Source organism: Gallinula chloropus (genome assembly GCF_964237585.1).
Source record: "Gallinula chloropus genome assembly, chromosome: 1".
In the NCBI taxonomy this organism is placed as follows: Eukaryota; Metazoa; Chordata; class Aves; order Gruiformes; family Rallidae; genus Gallinula; species Gallinula chloropus.
This window is the reverse complement of record NC_140085.1, coordinates 51721911-51746487: the sequence shown is the minus strand read 5'-3', so window position 1 is coordinate 51746487 and position 24577 is coordinate 51721911. Positions and strand designations below refer to the sequence as shown.

Here is a 24577-nt window from a genome sequence, read left to right as displayed (position 1 = left end):
AGAGCTGAGTTTGAATTTGACTGCACCACTCTGCAGCCAAAGCGCATCTGGGCTGTGAAATGCAAACAACTTCCATGGGTTTAATTTGAAGCACACTGGCAAGGCAGCAGAGAGACAGCAGTGCTTGTCCCCTTCCCTGCACTTAACATGGAACATTTATTTCCTGGGTTTTCCATTGAGTCTCCTATCATTAACATAATAGTCAATTAAAACTCAAATTTCCTTCCTGAAATACGAATAAATGTGATGAAATAAAATGCATTTCACAGCTGGTAAAAATACTCTCAGCTTTATTTACTGCTCCTATTTACAATTATCACATTTGCAAATACATCACAGGGTTCCTAAACACTTGCTGGTCCAGTAGCTGATCAGGAGATTGATTTTTTTTTTCAGGTGAAGAACTGAAAACAGCTCACAGTCCAAAGCACAGGTAAAATCGTAACATAGAGGAGGTAGAAGATTTTACTTTGCTTGTTAGCCAAGAGCCACACTGCTCTCAGTAGCAGGGATAGTGCTAGGGATGACCCCCCAGGACAGGGGTCTGGCTAGTGTGATGTAGAGCAAGGTACCAGTGTTTAGTTTGTGGATGACCATGATCTGTGATGCTTTTTGGCTCCCTGTAGAAACGGTTTGCTACTGGGGCTGCTTACCGATTTTCTTGTAAGAAGCAACTGCTTTTAATGAATTACAGCTGAATTCCCTGTGATCTGAGATCACCTCAGAGAGAGAACAAGCACCTACGTCCTGCTGCCCCCTGCTGCCACCACTGGGCGTTTAGTAGGGCTATGGCCCTCCTAAAGGGATCTGAGGTACAGGCTGTGGCAAAAACTCTGCAACATCCTCCCTGTGCCTGCTGGTGCTTCTGCTGGCTTGGGCTGCGCAGGGAGAACACGTTTTGCCTTCTGTTGCACGCAAGCATTAGACCTTGAAGTCAGGGAACACTAATGGCATGGAATGTGGCCATAAACACAGCACTGATAAACTGAACACAGCGTTCTTTGCTGAGAGGGGGGTCCGGCACTGGCACAGGCTCCCCAGGGAAGTGGTCACAGCACTGAGCTTGACTGAGTGCAGGAAGCGCCTGGACGATGCGCTCAGTCCCATGCTCTGACTTGGCTGGCCCTGTGCGGAGCCAGGAGTTGGACTCAATGATCCTTATGTGTCCCTTCCAGCTCAGGATATTCTATAATTCTACGAAACCCTGTTCATTGGCATCAACCAGGCAACACCACCTCCTGTCTCCATCTATTGTCTGGCAATACTCACAACCTGGCCTGTCAAAGAGAAGCCCCCCCTGGGTAATACTTATTCCCCCTCTACAGTTGAGGCAGGGCAGGCTTAGCTGTTTGAGGAGGTGTGAGCAGGTAGCTCTGACCAGCCATGCACAGGCCAGGATAGGTTTCCCAGTCTTCCCAGTCCCGTTATGTAGTATCGTAGGTGCCTTCTGTAGAGTTTTACTTTCCCTTTCACGGGCAGAAGATGTTCTGCTGAGTAATCCGTTTGCTGGTTTGTTGTTGCAGTCTGGCAATTCTGTCACTTCAGTCTCATGGCTGCAATCACTAGATATCCTGTTTCCCACAACATTCCTTTTTTAAAAGGTAGGTAGAAGGGGATGAGGAGGCCACACTGAGCTTTAGGCATCATTGCTGGTGCCACAGCAGTGCTGCAAATGCCACATGTAGCGTGTATCTTCTTTTGGGGGGGGGGGGAGAAAAATGTTTACCTTGGTAGCTGCTTGATTTCAAATGTTTTCTTTAGGCTGGACATTGCAAACTACTTCTCCATTTCAGTCTTACTTCGTTCCTGAGTGCATCAAGGATGACAGGACTTCAGGACAAGTGCACTAAAGCTGTTTGATACCAGAGGAACCGTTCTTCATAAGTTTTAATTTTTTTTAAAGCTTCTGTGCTATCCACCCTTAAAAAAAAGAGGGTTTGTGTTTGCAAAAGGAAGCTATGGGTGCTACTTTTGAGGCCCTCATGTAAACTTTATAAAAAAAAGGTTTCTGATATGTTTTTTCTTTAACGCTACCTGCTCTACAGCCAGGGCAGCTCTCCCGCGGTGCTTTGGGCTTGCTGCTCCTTGCCCTGAAGAGCGTTTATCTCCCGTGGAACAGCCTAGGGTACGGAATTAACTCCTAAAGGTTTCTGGTGCCGCCGCTGCCAAGATGATGTCAGCGGGACGGCCACAAGGTGGAAGCAGCCTGCAAGGAAGGGCCTGGAGATGCCTCTCAGCTTTGCCTGTTGATATGGGGGGGATGTCAAACACTGCCTGTGTGCCTGACGTCACACAACGGAGCATTTGCAGGATTCAAGCAGACCTGGTCCGGGTCTGTTTCCTTGCCGTAGGTCGCTCTGAGGTAACATCGTGTGAGGCGGGGGGACGGGGGATAACGCCACAGCGCCTTTCCTGTTGGCCCGGAGGCTGACGGCACGCCGGTTTGGCCCAGGATGCCCAGTGCAAATCCCTTTCACACCTGCCAGCGTCGGGGCTTGTGTGACGTCACGGCGCTTCGGCTGGCTCGCGCCGTCCGGCGGCTTTTCGGGCGCTCCTGGCGGCATCCAGGACGCCGCAGCCCCGGGTCGCGGGGTGCTGACCCCCCCCCCCCCCCGGACTCCCGCTGCCGCCTTGGGTCTGTTCAGAGCGAATCGAACAGGTTACCCGCACACAGCCTGGCCCCCGGGAAGGGGTGGGGGGATCAGGCGTCACTCAGCCTCCCCGGGCTGTCACAGAGTGCGTGTTAATGGGAAAAGGCAGTGAGAACTCCCTCCCGCACCCTGCCTGCTTTGGGAGAATCGCAGTCGTATGCCCGCGTGTGATCGGGATTAAACTGCTGGGTGATCTGGCAGCTCGCAAACCCTTGTTAACGTGCGTGAAACCACAGGGAAGGGAAGGGAAGGGAAGGAAAGGGAAGGGAAGGGAAGGGAAGGGAAGAAAAGAAAAGATGAAAGAAGAGAAAAGGAGAGAAAAGAAAAAAAAAGAAAAGAAAAAAGAGAAGAAAAGAAAAGAAAAGAAAAGAAAAGAAAAGAAAAGAAAAGAAAAGAAAAGAAAAGAAAAGAAAAGAAAAGAAAAGAAAAGAAAAGAAAAGAAAAGAAAAGAAAAGAAAAGAAAAGAAAAGAAAAGAAAAGAAAAGAAAAGAAAAGAAGAGAAAAGGAGAGAAAAGAAAAAAAGAAAAGAAAAGAAAAGAAAAGAAAAGAAAAGAAAAGAAAAGAAAAGAAAAGAAAAGAAAAGAAAAGAAAAGAAAAGAAAAGAAAAGAGAAAAGAAAAGAAAAGAAAAGAAAAGAAAAGAAAAGAAAAGAAAAGAAAAGAAAAGAAAAGAAAAGAAAAGAAAAGAAAAGAAAAGAGAAGGGAAGGGAAGGGAAGGGAAGGGAAGGGAAGGGAAGGGAAGGGAAGGGAAGGGAAGGGAAGGGAAGGGAAGGGAAGGGAAGGGAAGGGAAGGGAAGGGAAGGGAAGGGAAGGGAAGGGAAGGGAAGGGAAGGGAAGGGAAGGGAAGGGAAGGGAAGGGAAGGGAAGGGAAGGGAAGGGAAGGGAAGGGAAGGGAAGGGAAGGGAAGGGAAGGGAAGGGAAGGGAAGGGAAGGGAAGGGAAGAAGGGAAGGGAAAGAAAAGAGGAAAGAAGAGAAAAGAGTTTTTACTCCTGCTGTTCCTGTGAAGAGAGAAAAGAAGAGAAAGGGGAGCTTCTGAGAGGTTACTGGGACAGACTGCTGCAGGGATCTTTTTGGTCCGGGTTACAATTACCAGAAAAGATAGAGGAGGTTGTTCTGTAAACTGTCTTATGGTGAAGCTGGGGAGAATTGGATGCTTTCTTGATGCATGGGAAGGGTGGGGCGGCGTGTGAGGACTGGCAGCACCAACCTACTTCTACATACTTGAGTGAAGGTTTCGTGTGCCAGCAGGACTAAATGTAAAGACAACATTCAGTTTACAACGTTATAAGGTTAATTTAACTCAGAAATGAAGCTAAGCCCTGGATTTCTTGCTGCATTGCTGTGAATAAATGCTAGCTGTACTGTGAATAGCAACAGTTTCATTGGGGTGCGGTGCTGGGACCTGCACGCTCAGACACTTTGCAGCATGCAGTGATCTTTTACAGGAACATAAACCCAACAAACCCACCAAAAACCATGTCAGTACTAGTAGGGACTCAACACTCGTCATCATTTGCTAACTGAGAACCACAACCAACAGTCTGGATTGAGATTTCCACACCCCCCCCCACCGCCACCCCGCCCTGAGTCCATCTTTACTCTTGTGCAAAGTTTTTCTCCTCGGTGCTAATTCATTGCTGGGCAAGATCCCATCCCTGGAGGCAAAAGAGGAGTGAAAATTGTCACTTAATGTTGTGGGAAATGAAGCTGTGGTTTGTATTGGGTCCCCTTTTTCCCCCGGTGCTGCAATGTATCTTGATTTCTGTAGGGCTATTCTTAGGAATAGGGTGAAATGTGCTTATGTTAAACATGCCACAGGGGCGTTTCAAAATAAGTAATGTCCTGAATTGTCCTGATTCCCTTCATTCTTGTTTTCCTTTTGCTGTAATACAGCTTATGATGTGATCAAATGCAGCACTGAAGGTAACAGTCTAGTTTGATTCTCTCTGATACAATTGGTGATACATTTTTCTATTTCTGGCTTAATTTCCATGTTTTCTTTTGATTCCACAGTTCTTAAAGGTGCATCCTCCATTTCACAGAAAGCAAACTGTTTAAGAATACATACTCCTTCTACTTTTAGTTAAATAAAAATAATATACTCTCTGGATACATGTACAGCTGGCTCATTTAAGGGATTCAATAAATCTCTGAATTTTTACAGGTGTTTGAGAAGGTCTTAGTCAAGCAAGCTCCTTTAAATCCAGTTACTTCTGCTTTGTTCTTTTCTGTTCTTTCCAGATATTTTCTTCTCTCAGGCCATCTCATAAGCGTCATATCTCTAGCTGCCAATACTCGTTCTTGTGTCCATGCTTGGGGTTTTGGGTTTTTTTCTTTCCCCAGCTCCAACTTTAATAAACCTCCTGGGCTTTCTTTGAAGATTTCATCTGCAAATGCGAACAAACCCTCACATGCTCTGGTGCTTCTATTTAGATTAAAAAGCCAATTGTTTTAAAGCCCTTGTTTTTAAGGCTGAACAAAGCACTGTTGAGGATATGTGGACTTGAGTACTCCACACACTCCTGAACTCAAACCTGGGGTAGAGAAAAAGTTAAAAAAAAATTATTAAGTCTTTTCTGCCTTCACTAACAAATTGCTCTGAGCCTGTTGCAATGTTTAGGTTCCTTCCTGTATTTACTGAGTTAAAAAGGAGTTCTGTAATTTTTGTCATTAGAGGAGGAATGTTTCTTTCTCATTTTCCTCCAAACGCTGTGGTTCTTGTATATATACAAAGAAAGTTTTCCCACATACTTGGAGAACAGATCTAATATTTGTCTTTGTTACCTCATTATGTTTTAAAGCCTTGGCTGAAGCTCTTGAGACATGTTGAAACAACCTGATCTCACTCAGAAGGAAACTTGAAATGTCTTGACTCAAACCTGGCCTTGCAATGTCAGAAAGCTTGCAAGTGACAACATACGTCCTGTTATGAAGCAAGCCTATTTTAGCACAAGTGCTTCTTAAAATCATGTTACTGCCTTCCAGCAAAGCCCCCTGAAAGAAATGGGCTGTTTCCCTCCTGGAAACAGCTAGGGGAAAAAAAAGTCAGAGAAAATGGGTGGTGACCGTGCGTGGATCTTAACTGCTCCTGCACACGTTCTCCAGGGATAGTGTCTTTTTATCGTGCAGTTGTATAACAACAAGCTAAGCTTTGAACCCTGCTAATGGTTTTTTGGATGTTTTGGGAATGTCAGTCAAAGTTGTGCTATTTTACCAATGGTTATTGTGGTGCTTTGAGAGTTTGCTTTGTTCCCACAAACAGGTTTTATTTTTATCCGTGTTCCCCAGCTGCGGATTGCTGTGACTGTTGCCTGTCACTGTTGTGCCAGGATCGCTCCTCACGGCATTCTGGATTACTTTATTTTTGGATTCTGGGTATGGCATTCACCATACCTAATCACATGCAAATTTTTTGCATCTGGACCAGGCAGCTTAAGATTTTTCCCTTGTCCGTGGAGAATTAATCAATGCAACTGAGACCAGGGCACGGCTCATCTCATGCTGAAGCAGATGCCTGTTTTTGGTTAGATGAATATGTCCTTCAACTCCAGTGGTTTTATTGACTAGATCCCCCTTGGCAGCCACTCTATTGATCCCTGAAGTTAGGAGAGATGAATCCCATCCTTAGGGAACTCTACTGTGCTGCCTGTATAACTACAGCATGGAGGTCTCGTGCCGATGGTGTCTAATCCAATCCCAGGGAGAGGGCTGGGTGCCACAGGGTCTGTAATTAATTTTTCCATAGCTCTATGCTCCCTAGAAATTTGCTATACTTAGCGAGTGGAGAAATAGTTAATGAAAGCGCTGCCATTGAGGGTAAGGACCTTCTGGCAGGCTGGTGGTAGCAGGGCTGGTGCATCCCAGTGTCAGTACAGACACAGTGAGCTTGAGACTTGCACTAAAGATTGCCCTAGTCACTCAGGACATGGACCCGCTGGGATAAGCAGCCTCTGAGGACCCTTGTGACTTACGAAGACCTCTGTAAGGTGCAGTCCAGCCAGAAGTCTTCTTTAGCTCAGAGGGAACACCCCCCAAACTGTAAAAATAAAGGCTGATCATAAGCAACATGGTGACCCCCATGCTGGGAGGAACAGTGACCAACTTTCCAAAACAGTACAGAAATAGGGGAAGCAGTGGTAAAGGCAGATGGAGAAAGATGCTCTGGGAAGGGAAAAGTTGAGAGACCTGTTTTACAAAATGGAGGGTGGGCAGACAGTATGTGCTTACTGGTGGCATGTTCTGATCCTACAGCGTGGCATCAATAAACCGGAGCATTTAAAAAGCAGCTATCCTAAACGAGTACTCTGTTAAGGATCATGAGTTTGAATACACACTTCCACAGCACACAGTGGCAGCCTAAAGCCCTCTGAAACTAACCAAGTGGTTTGCAGTCTGCTTTCCTGCCTAACTCAGCCTGGGAATGACACCGAGCCGTCACCTCATGCAATGGAAAAGAAGATTGTTTTGCTACAGCTTCCTGTTCCTGCTGGAGCACGGGCAAATGTTTCGTTATTTGCTTGTTTACATCTTTATGCAAACTTCTTGTCTAGAGGTGAGTTTGATCTGTGTCAAATGCCCTTCATCCATCCACTGGTTGCTGGACTGGCACAAATGTGGCCTGTCTGTACTTCTTAGCTCAGGTGTTTGGGAGCTGGCCCCGTTGCAGCTGGGGTATTTAAGCAGTGCTGTGCTGAGATAGCAGCCTGGATCTGGAGAACAGCACAGTGGTGTCACTAAGGACAGCATTTCTCTGCATGGAAAACTAGCTGGCAGGCAGCTGTGCTGAGGTGTTGGCCTGTTTCCTGATCCAGAGCTATTCTGGTGGGCATTAGGCCTGCGACCTTCGCACAGGGCCCTGCAGTGCCATGCAGGTAGGCTCTGTTGCCTGTTTCTGCACCAAGCAGATCAGTGATATAAAAGACATAATGACACATGTTAGGCCAGCAGAAGCTATTTTTGTCTCTTTGTTGCAGGATAGCTGCACAGTAAGGACAATATGGAGTAGATCTGGTGATTCTCAACCAGTCAAGAAGATCCAGTGCTGGGTGGGTAAATCAGCAAAGCAGAAAACCAACAGTTCAATAATGACCCTACTTTTAAGATGAGAGCAAAGCCTCCTGACTGAGCGAAATAAAAGCTGCTCTCTAGAAAAGTGATGAAACCACCACACTAGCTTTAAGCGATCTGGCATGGATGCTGCTGAGGAAGTTGGTGCAGAGGCAAGAATTCTGCATGGGCTGCAAAGTGCTGCTGAGAAGCTATATAACATCACAATAGTTTCATGCTTCATCTAGCTGACACATTTATAATCCAGAAAGTGGTATGAATGTTGTGGTTTAACCTGGCAGGCAGCTAAAACAACCACACTAGCTGTCTGCTCCATTCCCCCTCACCCACCCACCCACCCCAGCCCTGGGGAAGGGGGAGAGAATGGGAAAAAGAAAGGTAAAGCCCATGGGTTGAGATAAAGACAGTTTAATACGACAGAAAAGGAAAAATAAAATGATGATGAGAATATACAAAACAAGTGATGCACAGCACAGTTGATCACCTCCCACAGACCATCGATGCCCAGATAGTTACCAAGCCATGGTCCAAGCCCCAGCCAGCTCCCCCCAGGTCACGAACTGAACATCCTATGGTGTGGCTAATTTGGGTTAGCCATCCTGGCTGTGTCCCCTCCCAGGTTCTTGGGCACCCCTGGCTTCCTCACTGGTGGCGCAGTATGAGAAGCTGAAAAGTCCTTGACTTAGTGTAAACATTGCCTAGCAACAACCAAAATGTCAGGGTGCTATCAACATTATTCTCATCTTAAATGCAGAACACAGCACTATACCTGCTACTAGGAAGAAAATTAACTCTATCCCAGCCAAAATCGGGACAACTAAGCAGGTTGCAGCTCTTTAGGTGGATTTGTGGGGCTTTTCTAGACCACCTCCACTCATGCATTATGTCTTTTATCTTTTTGCAATATGTTTCACATTTTTTTCTAATGGTCTGTGAGTTCCTGCCCACCAAATTAAGGCACAGTGACAAGCATCTCACTTGCCTCGGTTGTTTTTCCTGGACCCTTTAGAAATAGTTCACGGGGTCCCTGGAGGCTGTAGACCACAGGCTGAAAAATCGCTCAGTAATTCTCTTTCCTGGTTCCTTTGCAGATTCCTGGGACACGGCATGTCTTTCAGCAATGAAAAACAAGGCGATGCATCCACAAATGCTTTCCTAGCTTCTGTGAGACAGAAGGCATGGTTTTTAGGTCAGGGCAGCGGGGTATGCAAGGCAAAAAGAACCTGATAGAGAACAAAAGGGATAAGTGACACTTAGGGTATAACAATGAACTATTTTCTTCATTTCTTTTTGCAATAAAAACTTTTCCTTGGGAGGTAAGGCAAGGTGAGAGGTAAGTGAGTTTGTAGGGCAGAAAACACTGGTTAAACTTACTCTGCTGTGGCTAGTTTTTTGGGGGTTCTTTGGTTGTTTTTTTTTTAATGTTGACTTGGGGTTAGGAACAGTCTGTGGCTGTTTCTTCTTGGATTGTATTTTTAACTTTTGGCATAGTCTCACCATCTTGAAGATGCTTATTTTTGTAGATTTAAGAAAAAAAAATAAAACCAAGCTATTTGTATGCCTGTGCTTGTGTCATTCAGTGTCATAACTATGACTTGTGCTGGTCAAAACAGGACCCAACAACTGTTCTTCTACAGCTGTGGAGAGCTCAGATAATACTTGCTGGTGCTAGAGGTACAATACATATTCCCCAAAGCCCTCTGTCTGTGCTTCCAGTAAGAGAAAGTTCTTATTTATGGGACAGCTGCCAAAAAGATTAAACTATGTTATAAGACTGTTTTTTTCCAAGTAAGTCCATACCAGCATCTGGCACTTCCTAGAGAGGAAATCACTGCTTCCATGGAGGGGGAATTTATGCAGGGATACACACACATTGTGAGTATTGGGGGACCCCTCTGTGCTGCTCCTGGCCCCAGGCACTATGGATTGCTCCTCTTCCACATGGTGGGGTGGGTTCCCTATGCCCGGCATTTGGGTCTCAGGTAATAATAATCCCATGGTTCCTTTTCCATCAGCTTCTGAGAACTCTCCAAATGTTTCTATGGATGAGGAATTTCGCTGGGTTTCAGTGCCAGTAATGGGAAGCTCTCTTAGAGGACTTGGTGCGCTGCCACATGTCAGATGTGGCTTTGGAGGCCAACCATTGTGCTTTTGGGGCAGTTCTGGTGGTGCATCTTAGAAGGCAAAAGCTACCCCAGCTCTCCTTTCCCCATTTTCAGATGGACTTACAGGGCAGAAAGAAAATGGACAAAGGCTGGAAGATGGCAGAGAACACTGGGGTGGGACAGTGATGCTGTATCAGGAGGGTCTTCCCTTGGCACAGCCTCACTCAGCATGATTTCACATCAAGGCCTGAGAAACATAGGCAGAGGTTTTAGGGCTCTGTTTCTGCAGCCCTTTAAAGAATGCCATTGTCATAAAAGGACCTTTCTGGTATTTCTGGATTTAAAAAGTACAATAAAAATTAAGTGGGAAAACATACCGAAGTCACACTTATTTTCTGTATTTACAGCTCCAGCTCTCAGAATACACCACAGATGTCACTGTCTAACCATACAATGCTGTGTCCTCACTAAGGACATCTCTGTGTTAAGGACGTTCCCCTTGAGTTTGGCACAGTCGGGAGCTGAGCCCCCAGCACTGTGTGCAGAGGTGGGCCAGGGCACAGTGACCCTTGGGTGAACAGGTGGCTGAACAGCTGGCAAGCATGTGGAGAGTCCAAGGAAAGCAGGACATGTTTGCCAACCCTCATCATCATCCTCCACAAGTTGCTTAAAGGAGGCAGTTTCGTACAGGGGGTAGGGAGTAAGAATCGGAGAGGGTGCCCGCTCACAGCCCTGCAGCCTCACTGCCTCCAGCACTGGAGCAAAAGCAATGCTGGGTCAGTCCCTGTCCATGCAAACCCAAGGGGTGGCCTTGCTTCTGCAACGGGGCCCTGAGGGGACAGGGGTGTCCTGGCTGCCTTCTTGTTAAGCACGCCTCGTTGCTGCAAATAAGTTATTAGCAACTCTTAGTTTTGATCCCTGCAGGAACCTACAGTTCTCCCTCTGACTCTGCTCTGTCAGATGTGGACCCTGCCTGCCGGACACACTTACCCCATCCAAACATTCATCACCCAGTTTCTGTCCGAGGTTGGTCTTGTTGACCTTTCTGAGGCAGAAATTCTCCACCACAGCCTTGCTTTGAGTAGCCCATGGAACATGGTATCCGAGGATAAGGTATTAGTGAGCGTGAGGTGGTGTCTTCTGGTTTGCCATAGCTGGCTAAAGTGTTAAACCAACAAACTGCCTTGTCTTCTCTAAAGTGTTCTCCTTGCCAGCTACTTCATGAAGGCTGAGAACTTTACTTTTTTTTTTTTAGTTTTTTCTTTCTTCATAGCAAAGCCCTCAGCCCCATTGTTTCAAGGAGCTTAGCTGGATATTACTGCTGGCATCGTCTGCCAACCCTTGGAGGAGCCCAAGGTTGATACTCTGAATACTCTTGCTGTTGGTTGATACTCTGCTGCCCCAAAAAAATAACGTGGGAAAAGAGTGCTTGCTGGAAGACAACATAGTTCCTTGAACCAGGGCACACAGGAGCACCTGAGCTTCTAAGGATGGGGAAGACTGGTCTTGTGACCAGTTGCAGTAAGTGTATGGTGACTTTTGGGAGCAAGGTAAATGTTCAGCAACAGAGGTTCTTACCCTGTGTGTAGAGGCGAGGGTGTGGAGTGTTACTTTTTCTAAATCTTGAATCTGCTGGGAGAATGCAGTAATTGTAAAGATGATCCTCCCACTGGAATTTTACTAACCCAGCTTCCAGTAACTTCTACTAATCTCTACCATGCCCTATCTGAATTCTTGAAACGCTGCTCTTGAGTAACACCAACTTAAAAAACAACCTCCCACTGTCACTTATTACAGTGTTTTTTGACTCTATTTAAAGGTGGAAGGTTTGCTGCTGTCTCTAGGTGACAAAGAATGTAGAGCTTTTGATATTTTTCAGCCAACAATGTTATAACCTGGAACCCATCATTTGCTGTTGATTACAACTGGCCAAAAATTAATGACTGCAGCATCCTGCGCTTTGGAGTAGCAAGAGAAGTAGGAAATCGTTGCTTTTGTCATGATAGTACTACTGTCTCTTCCAAGGCAACTACTGAGGAAATGTGCAGGTGACAGCAAGCAAAATGAGGTTTTTGTCTGTATTCTGAGGGAAACAAAAGGTCACATTTCTATTTATTTTTTTTAATTACGTATGAATGGGTTTATTGTGTGAACTCCTTGCCTAAAAATACTGTGGATAGTAAAGGTTTCTGTAGGTTCAGAAAGCATCTCTACTGCATCATGAAGGGAAAACATATAAAGTCCTGTGAAACACAAAGATATCAGCTTTGGCTCAGGATATCCTTGAGTGCAAATCACTTGAAGCTAATAGATTATGTCAGTGATGTGGTGTTGTATGTTCCCCTTTGCAGCCACAGCTGCAGAGAGGGTGTCAGGTTTGAGACATCTTTTGCCTGATTTGGTAGAGACACTTTTGTCTTGTTCTGCTTTTCTGAATGCTTCTGATTGAGATTAGATGTACAGAAGGCAGCAACAAAGCCCCGTTTTGTCTGTCCCATAGCAACAGGCTAGAAATTTTGCAGTGCCTGTGTTGGACTCCCTGACATCTGTTTAATGTACATACCACTCTCCATTTTTTAATGCATGAGTTTAAAGGCAACCATATTTAAACACAGATCTTGCTCATGGCCTCCCACCTGTGAGCCAATTAGTAAGTGCAGGTGATAGATTGTCAGAAGCAGCTGGGATCATCCTCATGACATCTCTTCTAAGCCCTGACTCAAAAACTTCTCCAGCGGTCCTTCACAAGACCTCTGAACTGCCTGAACCACAGATGCAAGTCACAGCTTATCTCTCCACCATCCTGTCACACAGCCTTGGTTTGCAGACCTACAGGGCACAGATCACATGGAAAGTTGTTTCTGAGGTTCATTATTTCCTCTGTCAGAAATGTGCAATGTGGCTTGTATCTGAATTTGTCAAACATCAGTTTCCAGCCACCAGATCTGATTTTGCTGATTTTATCTGATGTCCTGCTTAGAGGAAAGACTCATCTCCTGTCAGAAATGCACTCCCATGAAGACTTCGCTCGGTCTGATCAAATGGCCTTCTACCATCTCTTCAGTAAACCAGCTGGGAGTTGTGGATCCCTGATGGAAAGCAATGAAGCCATTTTGTGTTAGTGAGTGCTGCTCAGCAGCTGAGCTGCAGCAAATGCCTTGTGCTTGCGCTCAGAGCTTGCTGCCAGCAGGAAGGACACATGCAAGAGTAAGCCACCATCAGCTGTACCTTATCTGACAATTGCAGCAGCCCAAGAGGTCACCTCCTCTGACCCAGTCAGCAAGCAGTAACTTTTAAAGCTGTGGCAGTGCCCTTGCTTTGGATGCCTGTCTGAGCCCTGAGCTAACATACCCCTCCGCCCAGTGCAAATTCAGTGCCCTGTCACAAAGCTCAGGGGGCTGAAAGGCCACCAGAGATAGATTTCCTCTTTTTGTTTTGAAGGAGTGTCAAAGTGAAGATGCGTGAAGGTCAGTGAATAGTTTTTATACTGTTGTGTAGCTCCTGGCTATAGTTCTAGTTTGGAAACAAGCCAGAAGATTTGTAGTGTTGGGACCACTTGGGACCTTTATTTGGGGCTTAGAGAGAAATTCCAGGTGGATCCAACAGTATGACTTTCCTCAGTCCTTCAAATGAGGTGATTTAAAATTTGCTCTGTAATTAATATTTTATAACTAGCAGCGATTTCCTCCTGCTTGCAATTTAGTTCATATTAAATTTATCTCTATCATTTTTGTCTGTGCAAACTTGGGGATCCTGTTTTAATGGCCTAATTTAGATAAAACAAGGGATAAGGTTCTTCTGGGATTAGGTGCCTGAGGGCTCCAAGCTTCTCATGTTGAATCACTGTATTAGCCCAGGGCCAGGATAGTGAGGGTAAGGATGTATTCCTTCCTGCAGAGCTTATCAAGAGCATCTTGGGATCAAGGTAGCTAATTATTCAGGTTAAGCACTCCTTGAAGTTCTTGTGAATGCTGATTTTGTATACATAACAAAATTATGTGTTAAAAGGATATAAACCCAAATTACTTTTTCAATCAGGTGGTTCTCCACTTTGCAGTGGATTGGGGTTTTTTTGGAGCATGACCTGATCCAAAACCTGTGGAATTCAGTAGAAAACCTCCAAAGAGACCCTGGCTTTAAGTCAAGGAATTAAGTTGTATTCTTTAGTGCCGTAGGATATTATTGTGCTAAAGAGCTTATTAAGATTAAAAATGGGATTAGGTATTACCATGAATGAATACAAAAAGGTTATGTGGCTGGGATAAAGCTGCAAAGTTTTATCCTGCCTTTCAGGGAAGTGGCCCCAGAGTGGAGACAAGAAAAGAAAATTATATGTCATAGCACTGATCGCATCTTGTATTGACCAAAGCGGAGGAATCTGGCACTATGGGTGGGTTATGGAACTAAAATCTCACTGTTTGGGTTTGGTTTTTTTTCCCCAAAAAGTATTTTTTGCTGGTCAGTGAAATGAAAATGTGTCCTGGACTTCCATGCTTTTTCTTTTGAGCCTTAGACTTTTTGCTTTTTTAAACTGTTGTTATTATATTTATTTTTCCAAGTGAACCTTTGGTTGCAGTTGCTCTCTTTGTCCCTAGGGAATCAGCAGAGACCCCTGGTGCTGCAGGAAAGAGTCACAGAATCACAGAATGTGTAAGGTTGGAAGGGGCCTTTAAAGGTCCAACCCCCCTGCAGTGAGCAGGGACACCTCCACTAGATCAGGTCACTCAGAGCTTCATCAAGCCTGACCTTGAATGCCTTCAGGGATGGGGCCTCCACCACCTCTCTGAGCAACCTCTTCCAGTGCCTCACCACCCTCAGAGTGAAAAACTTCTTCCTAATGTCTAATCTAAACCTACCCTGCTCTACTTTAAAACCACTGCCCCTTGTCTTATCCCTACATGTCCTTACAAACTGTGCATCCCCAGCTCCCCTCTAGGCCCCTTCAGATACTGGAAAGCTACAATAAGGTCTCTCCTGAGCCTCCTCTTCTCTGGGCTGAACCACCTCAACTCTCTCAGCCTGTAAGAAGAAAGAGAGGGGAGAGGAGAGAGAGGTCAGCTGTACCAGCTGCTGTGAGGGGGAGCAGATAGAGGAGACCAAAGGCTTTCCTGAAGTGCCTTGACCACAAATGATGTGCAGGGATCTGCCTTCCTCCCACACCTCAGCTTGGTGGCAGGTTGCTGAGGACTGCCACTTACTGTACATGTCCACACCACACTTTCAAGGACTGGGAGGCCTTTGCTGCTGGCTTTGCTTTCTGACAGTGAAACAGCCCTGCAGCAGCAGGAGGTTGTTTGGGCCGTCTGGTGCTTGCTGAGGGCCAAGGGCTGGTATAGTCGCCTGTCCCAGGGGGCTTGCTGGGTGCTAACAGGGGTAGGGGTTGGAGCCAAAGGACCCTAATCTTTTTTTCTTTTTTTTTCTTTTTTTTTTTTTCCACAGATAAATAACTCTTGACAGGTAATAGGGAGCAGCTCAGATGTTTTTCTTTTATCATATTAATATGTTCCTATTTCATCACTGGCTTATTTGTGTCTTGTTATCGGCAGCCTACAGATGGCTGCTAAACAGAGCTACCTGTGTGCTTAACTTTGATACTGTAGTGACTGAGCATAAGTTCCATACAAAAAACAAACTTGCATCCTATACATCACTACTGTATAGCCTGAGAGAAAGCAGTGATGGTGATGGCCCAGCACAACCACCCTGCGTGCTGCAGGAACAGTGCCTAATCCGTACCAGATGTTCTCTGCAGGGGATTCTTGGATGCTTTCTACAGTCCAGTCACAAATGTCCTAAGTAACAGATCCTTCCCACTTCCCGTGGGACAAGTGGACATTTTTCCCAGGGAAGGCATTTGTTAGGACTTCTTGATAATAACTACTTTCAATTTTGATGTCTTTTTATGTTCAGACAGATTTTCCTTGTTTCATCCAAGCGAGTATTTGTCCTCCTTTGTATCCTATTCCCTACAGATACTTCCAGATGGGAACCAAAACTCCACCTGGCTGTTTCAGGGGGATGTGCATGCTGAAGCAAATTCCCTGCTGCCTGTGGAGTCTTTCCTCCTCCTTTCTTCATTTTTCAACTGCAAGCTTTCCCCTCCCTCCCCCAGCTCAGAAAGCTTAACAGTTTATTGCCTCTGTCCTCAAAATGCCTCGAACTGAATGCAGCTTTCTGGAGGGGGATGCAACAGTGCTAAACTCCTCTCAGGTTCCTCACAATATAGCTCCTTGTGGTACTGTTTCTGCACAAGCAGTTTTAGTCCAAAACTGCTTCACTTGCTGATCAGATTTCATTCTGGTTTCATTGCTGACTTACCTTCTCCTTGCTCTTGTCTGGGACTTGTGCTTACCAGATCTTCTCCTAGCTTAAGATTTGTGTTTGAAAGGATTGTTCCCCAATGCCTCCATCTGTGTGTTCCTCATCCTCACTGTCTGTATGTGACCTGGCCACATACTGACATTTTCAAAACTGTGCTGTGTCTCTGCTATTCTTCCCTTGGTAATGAAGTTCAGTATCTACAGGCTGTAGTAACACACTGGCTTGGAGATCAGGATTATTACTAATTCACTAGTTCCCAGTGGTGTACTTACCAAGTGCCCAGCATGGAAAGACCTTGATCCCAGCGAGGGTTTCTGGTAACACGGTGGTTGCTAAGGCCATATCTAACAGTTCTTATTGTTTCCCATGTGTTTCTCCTGCTGTTATTTGTCTTCCCTTACTTTCAGACAGCTCCCCCAGTGCAGACAGATGCAAGCTTGCTACACCTGTGCCAGCATCTGCCTGGATGACAAGGTGGCTGTCTGGTGTACAGGTTTGAGCTGACATGCATCCAACTAGCTTGTGAGATGAGCAAATGATCTCTTGCCTTCTTCCTGTGCCTTTCTTTCTAGAGAAACCAACCTGGGGGTTTGCTGAAGCAGTGTGAGGTTGTGCCTCAGGTCACCGGTGGGGCAGAAACCTCTGTACGGCTGAGGAACTGGTCCTGTCTCACATCTGTTCATAACCTGCTGTGCCTTGCTTCATCCTCTGTAAGCCTGCATAGTGATTCAGTGAAATGTAGTAATAAAGGATAACTGCTTAATAATCACCATGGCTATTGAGTTTTGATTCTGGCTTTTTGAGGCTTTAATTGGTAACACATCCCTAGGGATGTATGTGTTCTAGCAGCCTGTACAGGAAGGGGTCTTAACAGTCCTGGGATTTCCATCTTTTGCTCCTTCTGGTGTCCTAGTCAGAGATGAGGGTAAACAAAGCATTCTCCTAATAACACAAGATACAGTTTCTCCTACTGATGTTATTCCTGCTTACCTACTCCGTCACCCATGATTACACAGCCATTAGCCATTGTGGCATTCTGGAGCAACCCCCCACTCCCACATTTTGATGTGTTTCTCTCCACTCTCTCTTTCTTTCTGGATGACTGTGCTACTTCAGCCACTGTCTCCCAGACAGAGCAAGGCCACTTGTAAAGTTCAGCTCAGTGAATGCCCCTTGCAGATAGTTTATGCCTTGTGTGGATGCTTTTCTTCAGTACCATAACAGGCTTGGAGCTTCTGCAAGTTCTCCTTGACCATCTGCTACACTCTGCCTGGCATGGTTTGCAGGGAAGAGAGTGGTGTACTGCTTTGGCAGGCAGGTAGGTAGGTCACAGAACAGGGGCTTCACCACACTGCTGCTCTGTGCTCCCCATTGTTCTTGAAAAAACCCTTTCCTTCCTATGCACTTTTCCTGTGCTCACCACTGTCCTGACGGAACTCCCAATGTACCAAAAGCTGCCTCCACTCCCAGTGCCCCCCTGACTAAAGTCATCCCTTCCTTGGATGTTGTAGTTCATCTGCTTGTGTCGTATCCCTGGTCTGCCCAGCCATTGGGACTGGCCTGAAGTACGCTGCATAGGTGATGGTGATTACTGTGCTCAGCCACTTCATCTACAGCCTCAGGGAGGTGAGAGGCCTTCAGAAAGATGCCAGGGACAAGGAAGTGTTTTAAAATGCCTGAAGGTAATGAGCCTTCACTGTGAAGGTATTTGTTACACCCAGCAGGGGCCAAAAATCTCACCAGACTTATGCTAAACTTCAGGAAGGGGAACCACATTAAAAATGAGACCACTTGCTAAAGGTAAGCTGAAAGTTGCAACTGATAGGATTAAAGGAGTCATAAGCACTCCCAGCCTTCAGAGATGAGCACATTTCTAAGCACGTGATACTGCATTTAATTTTAATTGCATGAGCTTCTGTTCTTTTTTCCAAACCTGTCTTGATTGGCATCACAGTGATGTGGTGATGCTGAAACAAACTGTTAGCTGGAATAACCTGCCCACCTTGAGTGATGCTCAGCAAGTCATTCCTATGAGGCATTACATAAATCCTCTCAAAACACATACTGATTGTTCCTTGGACCTCCAAGCTGAGGATCTGCATCTTACTATCTCAGTGAGATCAGACTCAGAGACAGAGTGAGGCTCACTAATGAGTACTGATAGCTGAAACCACAACCCATGACAGCTGGATTTTGGACACCACAACATAATGTTAAGTACTGTGAAAAATCAGGACTTGAAGGAGATGGATACTCTTGATATTAATTTTTCTAACTCTCAGAGCCCCACTTATAAAATAGAAGAATATCCCACAAAGCACACAGTGATACTGTCAGAGTCCGTTAGGCCATACTGTGTTGTTCAATACCATAGGAAGGTGCAATAGTGGTTTGATAGCTGAGTCAAGCACTGATTTGCAAACTGTGGGAGGATGGGAATCTTACACTTCAGATCTCCTGAAGAATTCAACTGAAGATTTTTTTGGTTTTAAACTGAGGCTCCTGGGGTGATTTAGTCATAGTAGGGAAGGAAAAGCAAGACAAACACTTCTTGCTTTTCCCAAGATTCATTCTTTCTTTTTTTTTTTCTTGCAGAGATTTAGGTTTATTTAACTTTCTCACTAGAGCCAGAAACGGAGGTCAGTGAGGATGGGACTGATCTTTGAGGTCACTCTTGGTGTGATACAGAATTTTTCAGGTATCAGCTAAAACCAGCTTTATATTTGGAGCAGTAATCATGTGAAAATATTTCTCTTGACTTCCAAAGTGCAGTTGGGAAAGGATTTATACAAAGGCCCCCCTCCCCTGAATGACTCCTGGCTAACTCATTTGTATATCACAGAATAGAGAGCATTCAAAGGCAAAAGACTTTAAATTAGACGCTCAATGGTGAGTTGCTAGACAAAAAGCTCCAAAGATGGCACAAAAGAAAACACTTTCTAAGGCTGAGACCTGACAGCATACACCAAAAGGAAATAGAACCTGACCAACTCAAAACCACTAGAATGTTTAAAAAGCTCAGCAACAACAAGAAGCAAAAGGAGGTGAGAGTTGAGCTTGTTCAGCCTCCAGGGAGACCTAATTGTGGCCTACCAGTACTTAAAGGGGCCTACAGGAAAGTGGGAGAGGGACTGTTCACCCGGGAACATAGGGATAGCACAAGGGGCAGTGGCTTCAAGCTGAAAGAGGGTAGGTTTAGATTAGATGTTAGGAAGAAATTCTTCACTGTGAGGGTGGTGAGGCCCTGGCACAGAATGCCCAGAGGGGTTATGGAAACCCCATCCTTAGCAGTGTTTAAAGCCAGGTTGGGTGGGCCTTTGGTCAACCTGATCTAGTGGACAGTGTTCCTCCCCATGGCAGGGGGGTGGAACTGCATGATCTTTGAGGTGCCTTTCAACTCAAACCAGTCTGTGATTCTATTCTATGATTCTGTGAGCATTTGCAGCTCTATCTTGCAGTCATAGCAAGGAGAAGGAGCTAAGTGGCTTTCACATCTCAGTCATTTTTTTGCTGTAGGGTAGAAACATACTGGTACTCAGTTTCATAAAGGGTCCCGAGAGATATAACTGGCCAAAAGGTTTCAGTCCTAAGGAAATCATGTGCACCATGTCTGGGAGAATAGTCCAGTCATCACTCAGGGAAAAAAATGCTTCTCAGAGGATATTACAGTTAGTATTTGTTGCCTATTGTTTGGAGATAAATAGCTGGTTTTCTCTCATGAGGAGTGGTAAGTGGTTTTCAGAGCTTTCCTCAGGAAAGGGTTTTAGAATGAAAAGCTGTGTCATCTACCTTTCTCTGGATATATTTTTGTAAACAAGTCAGACCACATTCTTATGATTTTTAAGACATTTTTTTCATTTTTATTGCTTTTGACCTGTTTTTATAGTAAAAGAACAAAGAATAATGTATTACAATGTGAATGGACTGAAGTCCTTCAATAAGCTACTTTAACACTTTTGCTTTCTTGCAGTGTAGCCATCTCCCACTCATTGAAAACAGACCTTTCAGACATCATAGCTCATTAGAAAAAACTCAGAACTTCAGACAAAACAACTGTGAGGATGTTTAATGCTCCTCTTCTAACTCTCAAGATTCTTTACAAGTGAAGGATCAAATGTAATCCCTATTAACGAATATAGATATATTTTTTTTTATAACTAACAAATTGTGTTGACTCAAAGCATATTCTGATATAGCTCATCAGCCAGGCATGAAAGCTGGGGTATGTGCACATTCCGGTTGGACCCCTCTAGGAAGAAGAATGGAGTAGTTCTCTTTTGGGAGCTGGGGTTATGGCAATCAGATGTGGAACTACACCAGGACCTTCCCATTTGCTGAAATGCTCCAGTCCCTGGATTTAGGAGAACCTTGCTTTTACCCAACTAGTTTCTGACAGAGGATCTCATTAGCTTTGGACTGCGTTCCCAAGGCCTGGAATGAAAAAGCAACAGAAGAACAGACTCACAGGCTCCCCTCTTGTTGTTCTCCTGCTTGGAAAAAGGGAAAACTCAGAGACAACAGAGGCAGCCAGCTTGCAGGATCCAAAACTGGATCCAATGGATCTTTTCCCAGATAGAGAAGGAAAGACTGAGAAGGTGGGATAAGGATCACCTGCTACAGGGCGGTGTAGTGTGAAGGAAAATGTTGACACAGGAACGTTCACATTTAACCACAGAAGGAGAGGACCAGCACATGAGCTCGACAAAAAATGAAACCAGGCCCCTAGAGTAAAAGCTAAATGAAACTTCATTTACATGAAGAACACTTAGGGAAGAAGAAAAGCCTTAAAAGGTGAGAAAAGTGGGAGAAGCTGGGAGTAAATGGGAAGGACAGCCTGCCTTTGCTCACAGAAATAGCCGTGGGCTGCAATTAGCTGAACGGTATGTGACTTGTGCTGTGACTGGGTTGCGGTCCTGAACTGCTCCTTGGTTTACTGCTGGTTCCAGTGGCAGGGGTGCTGAATAATGAAAGCTGTGCTCCAGACTGCCAACAGGAATTGCCTTTAGCTCTTGGTGCTGAAACTGTATTTTAAATGAAAATTGCTAGCTTTTATTTCTGGAATAGCAGTAGCGGGTAACTATAGCACAGCCGTGGATTTATAGCAATGCTTTATGCGTGGGGATCGATCTTTTAGGCAGGATTTGCTCTCCTCTTCACAACTGCTCCTGGCTCCCATGAACATGTTCAGCATAGGAAAGATAAGCTGCCAGGAGTCAATTCTGAAGCTGAAAGCAGTGATTAAAAAAATGCCACCTCCTCTTACAAATAATGCGTGGCTACAACAAAGCTCACTCCTTGCCTCCAAAAAACCTGAAAGCCAGTCCTTAATGCCAGGGCAGCAGGGAATCTCAGTGCCTTCCCTAAGCATTTAAGTGCCTACGAGTGCCTCAGCACTCCCCAGCACTCAGGCTGCCAGGAAACGCGGATCGATGGGGTTAAGTGGATTCACTCTGTGCTTGTCTGCATGTACACATCCTAACCTCCCCCTGCCTCCCCATCTGCTCTGCTGTTAGCTCTCCCCAAGGAACCACCATTCCCAGGCAAGCTTCAGAGCTTGAAGCTGCATGGCGGTGAAGAGGAAAACCTTCCTGCTGGCAGGGGTATGTGTGAAGGGAGACTTGCCCCGTGCTAAATATGAGGAAGAGGGAGCAACTAAGGCAATGCCACCTCCTGCTAGATGCAGCAGGACTGCTGGCACTGTCCAGGACAGACTGCAATGCTTCGCTGTCTTCTTAGCTGGCTTCAAACATATCCTGGGGAATGAATGCCTCCTGTAAATACATATTGTATGGGTCTGGGGATGAGGCAAGTGTTACATGGGGGCCTCCCATCAGAGGAGAGGAAACACAATGCCATTTGGCCTGCCACTTCTTTGGAACTGCAACCACTCAGGAGCACTAAAGGGATGAATAGTAGGATTAATTCACTTAGCTATTGATCTCAGACACACACATTTTCATTTAACGTTATTGGAACAGCCAGAGTCTCATGGCTTACAGCTGATGGCCGTACAGCAGAAACAACGTTTGCAAGCCTTTTCCCCCTCTTGCTGGTGAGGTAAATCTTAGCAGCAGATTCCTTACAGTGAACCACCAATGAAGGGTCTCCTACATAAATACAGCCCAGTGTCTGGAATGGTGACTCTGATCCTGTTCTCTATAGATACACTCTCAGCAACTAACTGGTGGTCCAGATAACAAGAGGACATAGCCTCTATATAGAAAGCTGTCAGGAAGGAAGGAGAAGAATGGGCTTGATATAATTAGACCTGGACATACATGCACACCCCTGCACACAGTATCTCAGCTAACCACAAGAGAAGTTAACCAGGGGAGAAGTTCATATACAGCCTCTCCTTACTTCCATATACACAAAGATCTACAACAGTGGGAGATGACAGGATATGGTGCAGGGAGATGTTAAGACATTTGTCAGTAGTTTCATCACATGGAGCATGAGGTCTGTTCAGGGTCCTGAAAAACTTCTTTGCCAAATTAAACTGCAAAGGACTTTCTTGTAACTAGCTCTTACAAAACCACCCTGCCCATAACAAGTGGATGTAAGGGCTGAAAATAAGTGTCGAAGGTGATAAAGACCATGCTGGGATCTGTGGAGACACCAAGTGACACCAGTAGAAATGCTGGCACCTTAGATGATCCCAAACTGGGCCAGCTCGTGTAGTTCCAGGTGGCTGAAAGCTTCCCATGGGCAAATCACTGTGATATCTGAAAAAGAGAGAGAATGAGAGATGGGTTCTGGTCACTGCAGTTCTTGGATTTCTTCTGTATTAACAGAAAGGCTGAATTACTTGGGAAACATTAGAGATGGGAAGAGCAAGAAGAACGAGACTCCACTTGAAGTTTAAATGAGCAGATGAGCCCTTCAGATCTGGTACTACCTACCAGGCTGAAATAGATCAGCGTATTTTCTCCTATGCTATCTTTCTCTGTGAGAAAAACCAAACCAGCATTTCCTATCATCTCTTCAGTGACTGTGTGGACTGGTGTGAAAATTCATTCTGGTTGTGTGGCTTCTCCTGTTCTTATAAACTGCCTGTTGCCAAACTGTGATCTCCCTGAAGACACATGCAATCTTAAATCAGATGATGAATAATTTGGTCTACAACATTCAGGATCTGTAATTCATTGATAGGTGCAGTTACTGATACTAAGAAGTTCTGACTGGCTGCAGCTCCTCCAGAGTGTGTTTCTCAGTCCCAGATGGGTGCATAAAATTCTTAAAATTAGGATTCTGGTGGTAACACAAATACTTAACCAGCTGGGATTTAGTTCCTGTGATTTTTGGTATTAATAGCTTAGCATTTGGCATGTCTTTGAGAACCTTATTCTGCTGGAATTCTTAGCCAGAGTATTAGCAGAAAACAAAGACAAACAAGCACATTTGCAGCCAAATTAAGTATTCAGAAACTGAAGCATGCCTAAATAGCCTTTCTGTCTTGTAGTGTATGTAAGCATAAGCATGACTGCAGCAGCTTGCGGAGGAAATACTACCATTTTCTGGTGACCCTGAGAGCTGCAGAGAGACCAGGAAGACAGGGAGCCCATCCTGGATGGTCCTCACCTGTACTGAAGCATGACTGCACTTGTATTAAATCAGGGTATGACAACAAGATCCTGCAGCACTTACCTGTGCCCAGCCCCTCCATGCCTGGGATGTCATCTCCAAACCTAGGGGAGAAAAGAACAGGCAAGGGGTGAGTTTGGGTGAGCAGCACCCAGGAAAGGGGAGCGGGGGAAGGAGAAGTGTGGGTGGGCAGCACATGGGAAGGTGCAGCTCCAGGCAGAAGAGCTGATAGCACCAGAGGGCAGGAGGAAGCCCTGTGCCTCCTTGCCCAAGGGAAGATGATACCGCAGGAGCGCAGCTTAGCAGTGGGAAGACACCCCGTTAGCATGGTTTATTTTCTTTCCAGAATACCCTTACCCTTTTACTCCTTTTTTAGGAGGCTTGCTCTTGAACTGCCTTGTCTGTCTCTGCTTGAACTTGGGAGGGCCCTTGCGCGGTGTAGTGGGACCGGTTGGAGCATCTCCAGTGCTGAGGTTTGTGGTTGGGTTCTCACTCATCGCTGGGCTGCTGTGTTGGGCAGGTGCACACCTCTCTCAGATCCCTCTGTCTGCAAGGCAACAGCAAGGACTGATGCAACACTCTGCTTATCACTTTATCAGTAGTCAGGCGACAGAATTACGGAAAGTATAATTGTGACAAGATTGAAGGTATTGAACATAAAGAAAGCTGGTAATGCATACAGAGTAAGCAGGATAACACTGCCTTCCACCTGATGTGCTTGAATTAAGGTGCCAAAGAAAGGACACTCCAGCTGTCCGGTTCAGGACATGACTACAAGGAGCCACAAAGACAAAGTTAAGGCTTAAGGAAATGCTGTACTCTTGGGAATCATCATGACATACTTCACCTGT

The 24577-nt window shown here is 45.4% G+C and overlaps 1 protein-coding gene across 1 annotated transcript; it reads right to left on the bottom strand.

Annotated features, from left to right (window-relative positions):
• Positions 1–22790: 22790 nt before the first annotated feature.
• On the bottom strand, positions 22791–24223 carry PDE6H (phosphodiesterase 6H; the record flags this gene model as incomplete). The annotated part of the gene is made up of 3 exons (XM_084265546.1): positions 22791–22867; positions 23790–23830; positions 24084–24223. 3 exons carry the CDS (start codon positions 24221–24223, stop codon positions 22791–22793), a joined length of 258 nt encoding a protein of 85 aa, XP_084121672.1.
• Positions 24224–24577: the final 354 nt, after the last annotated feature.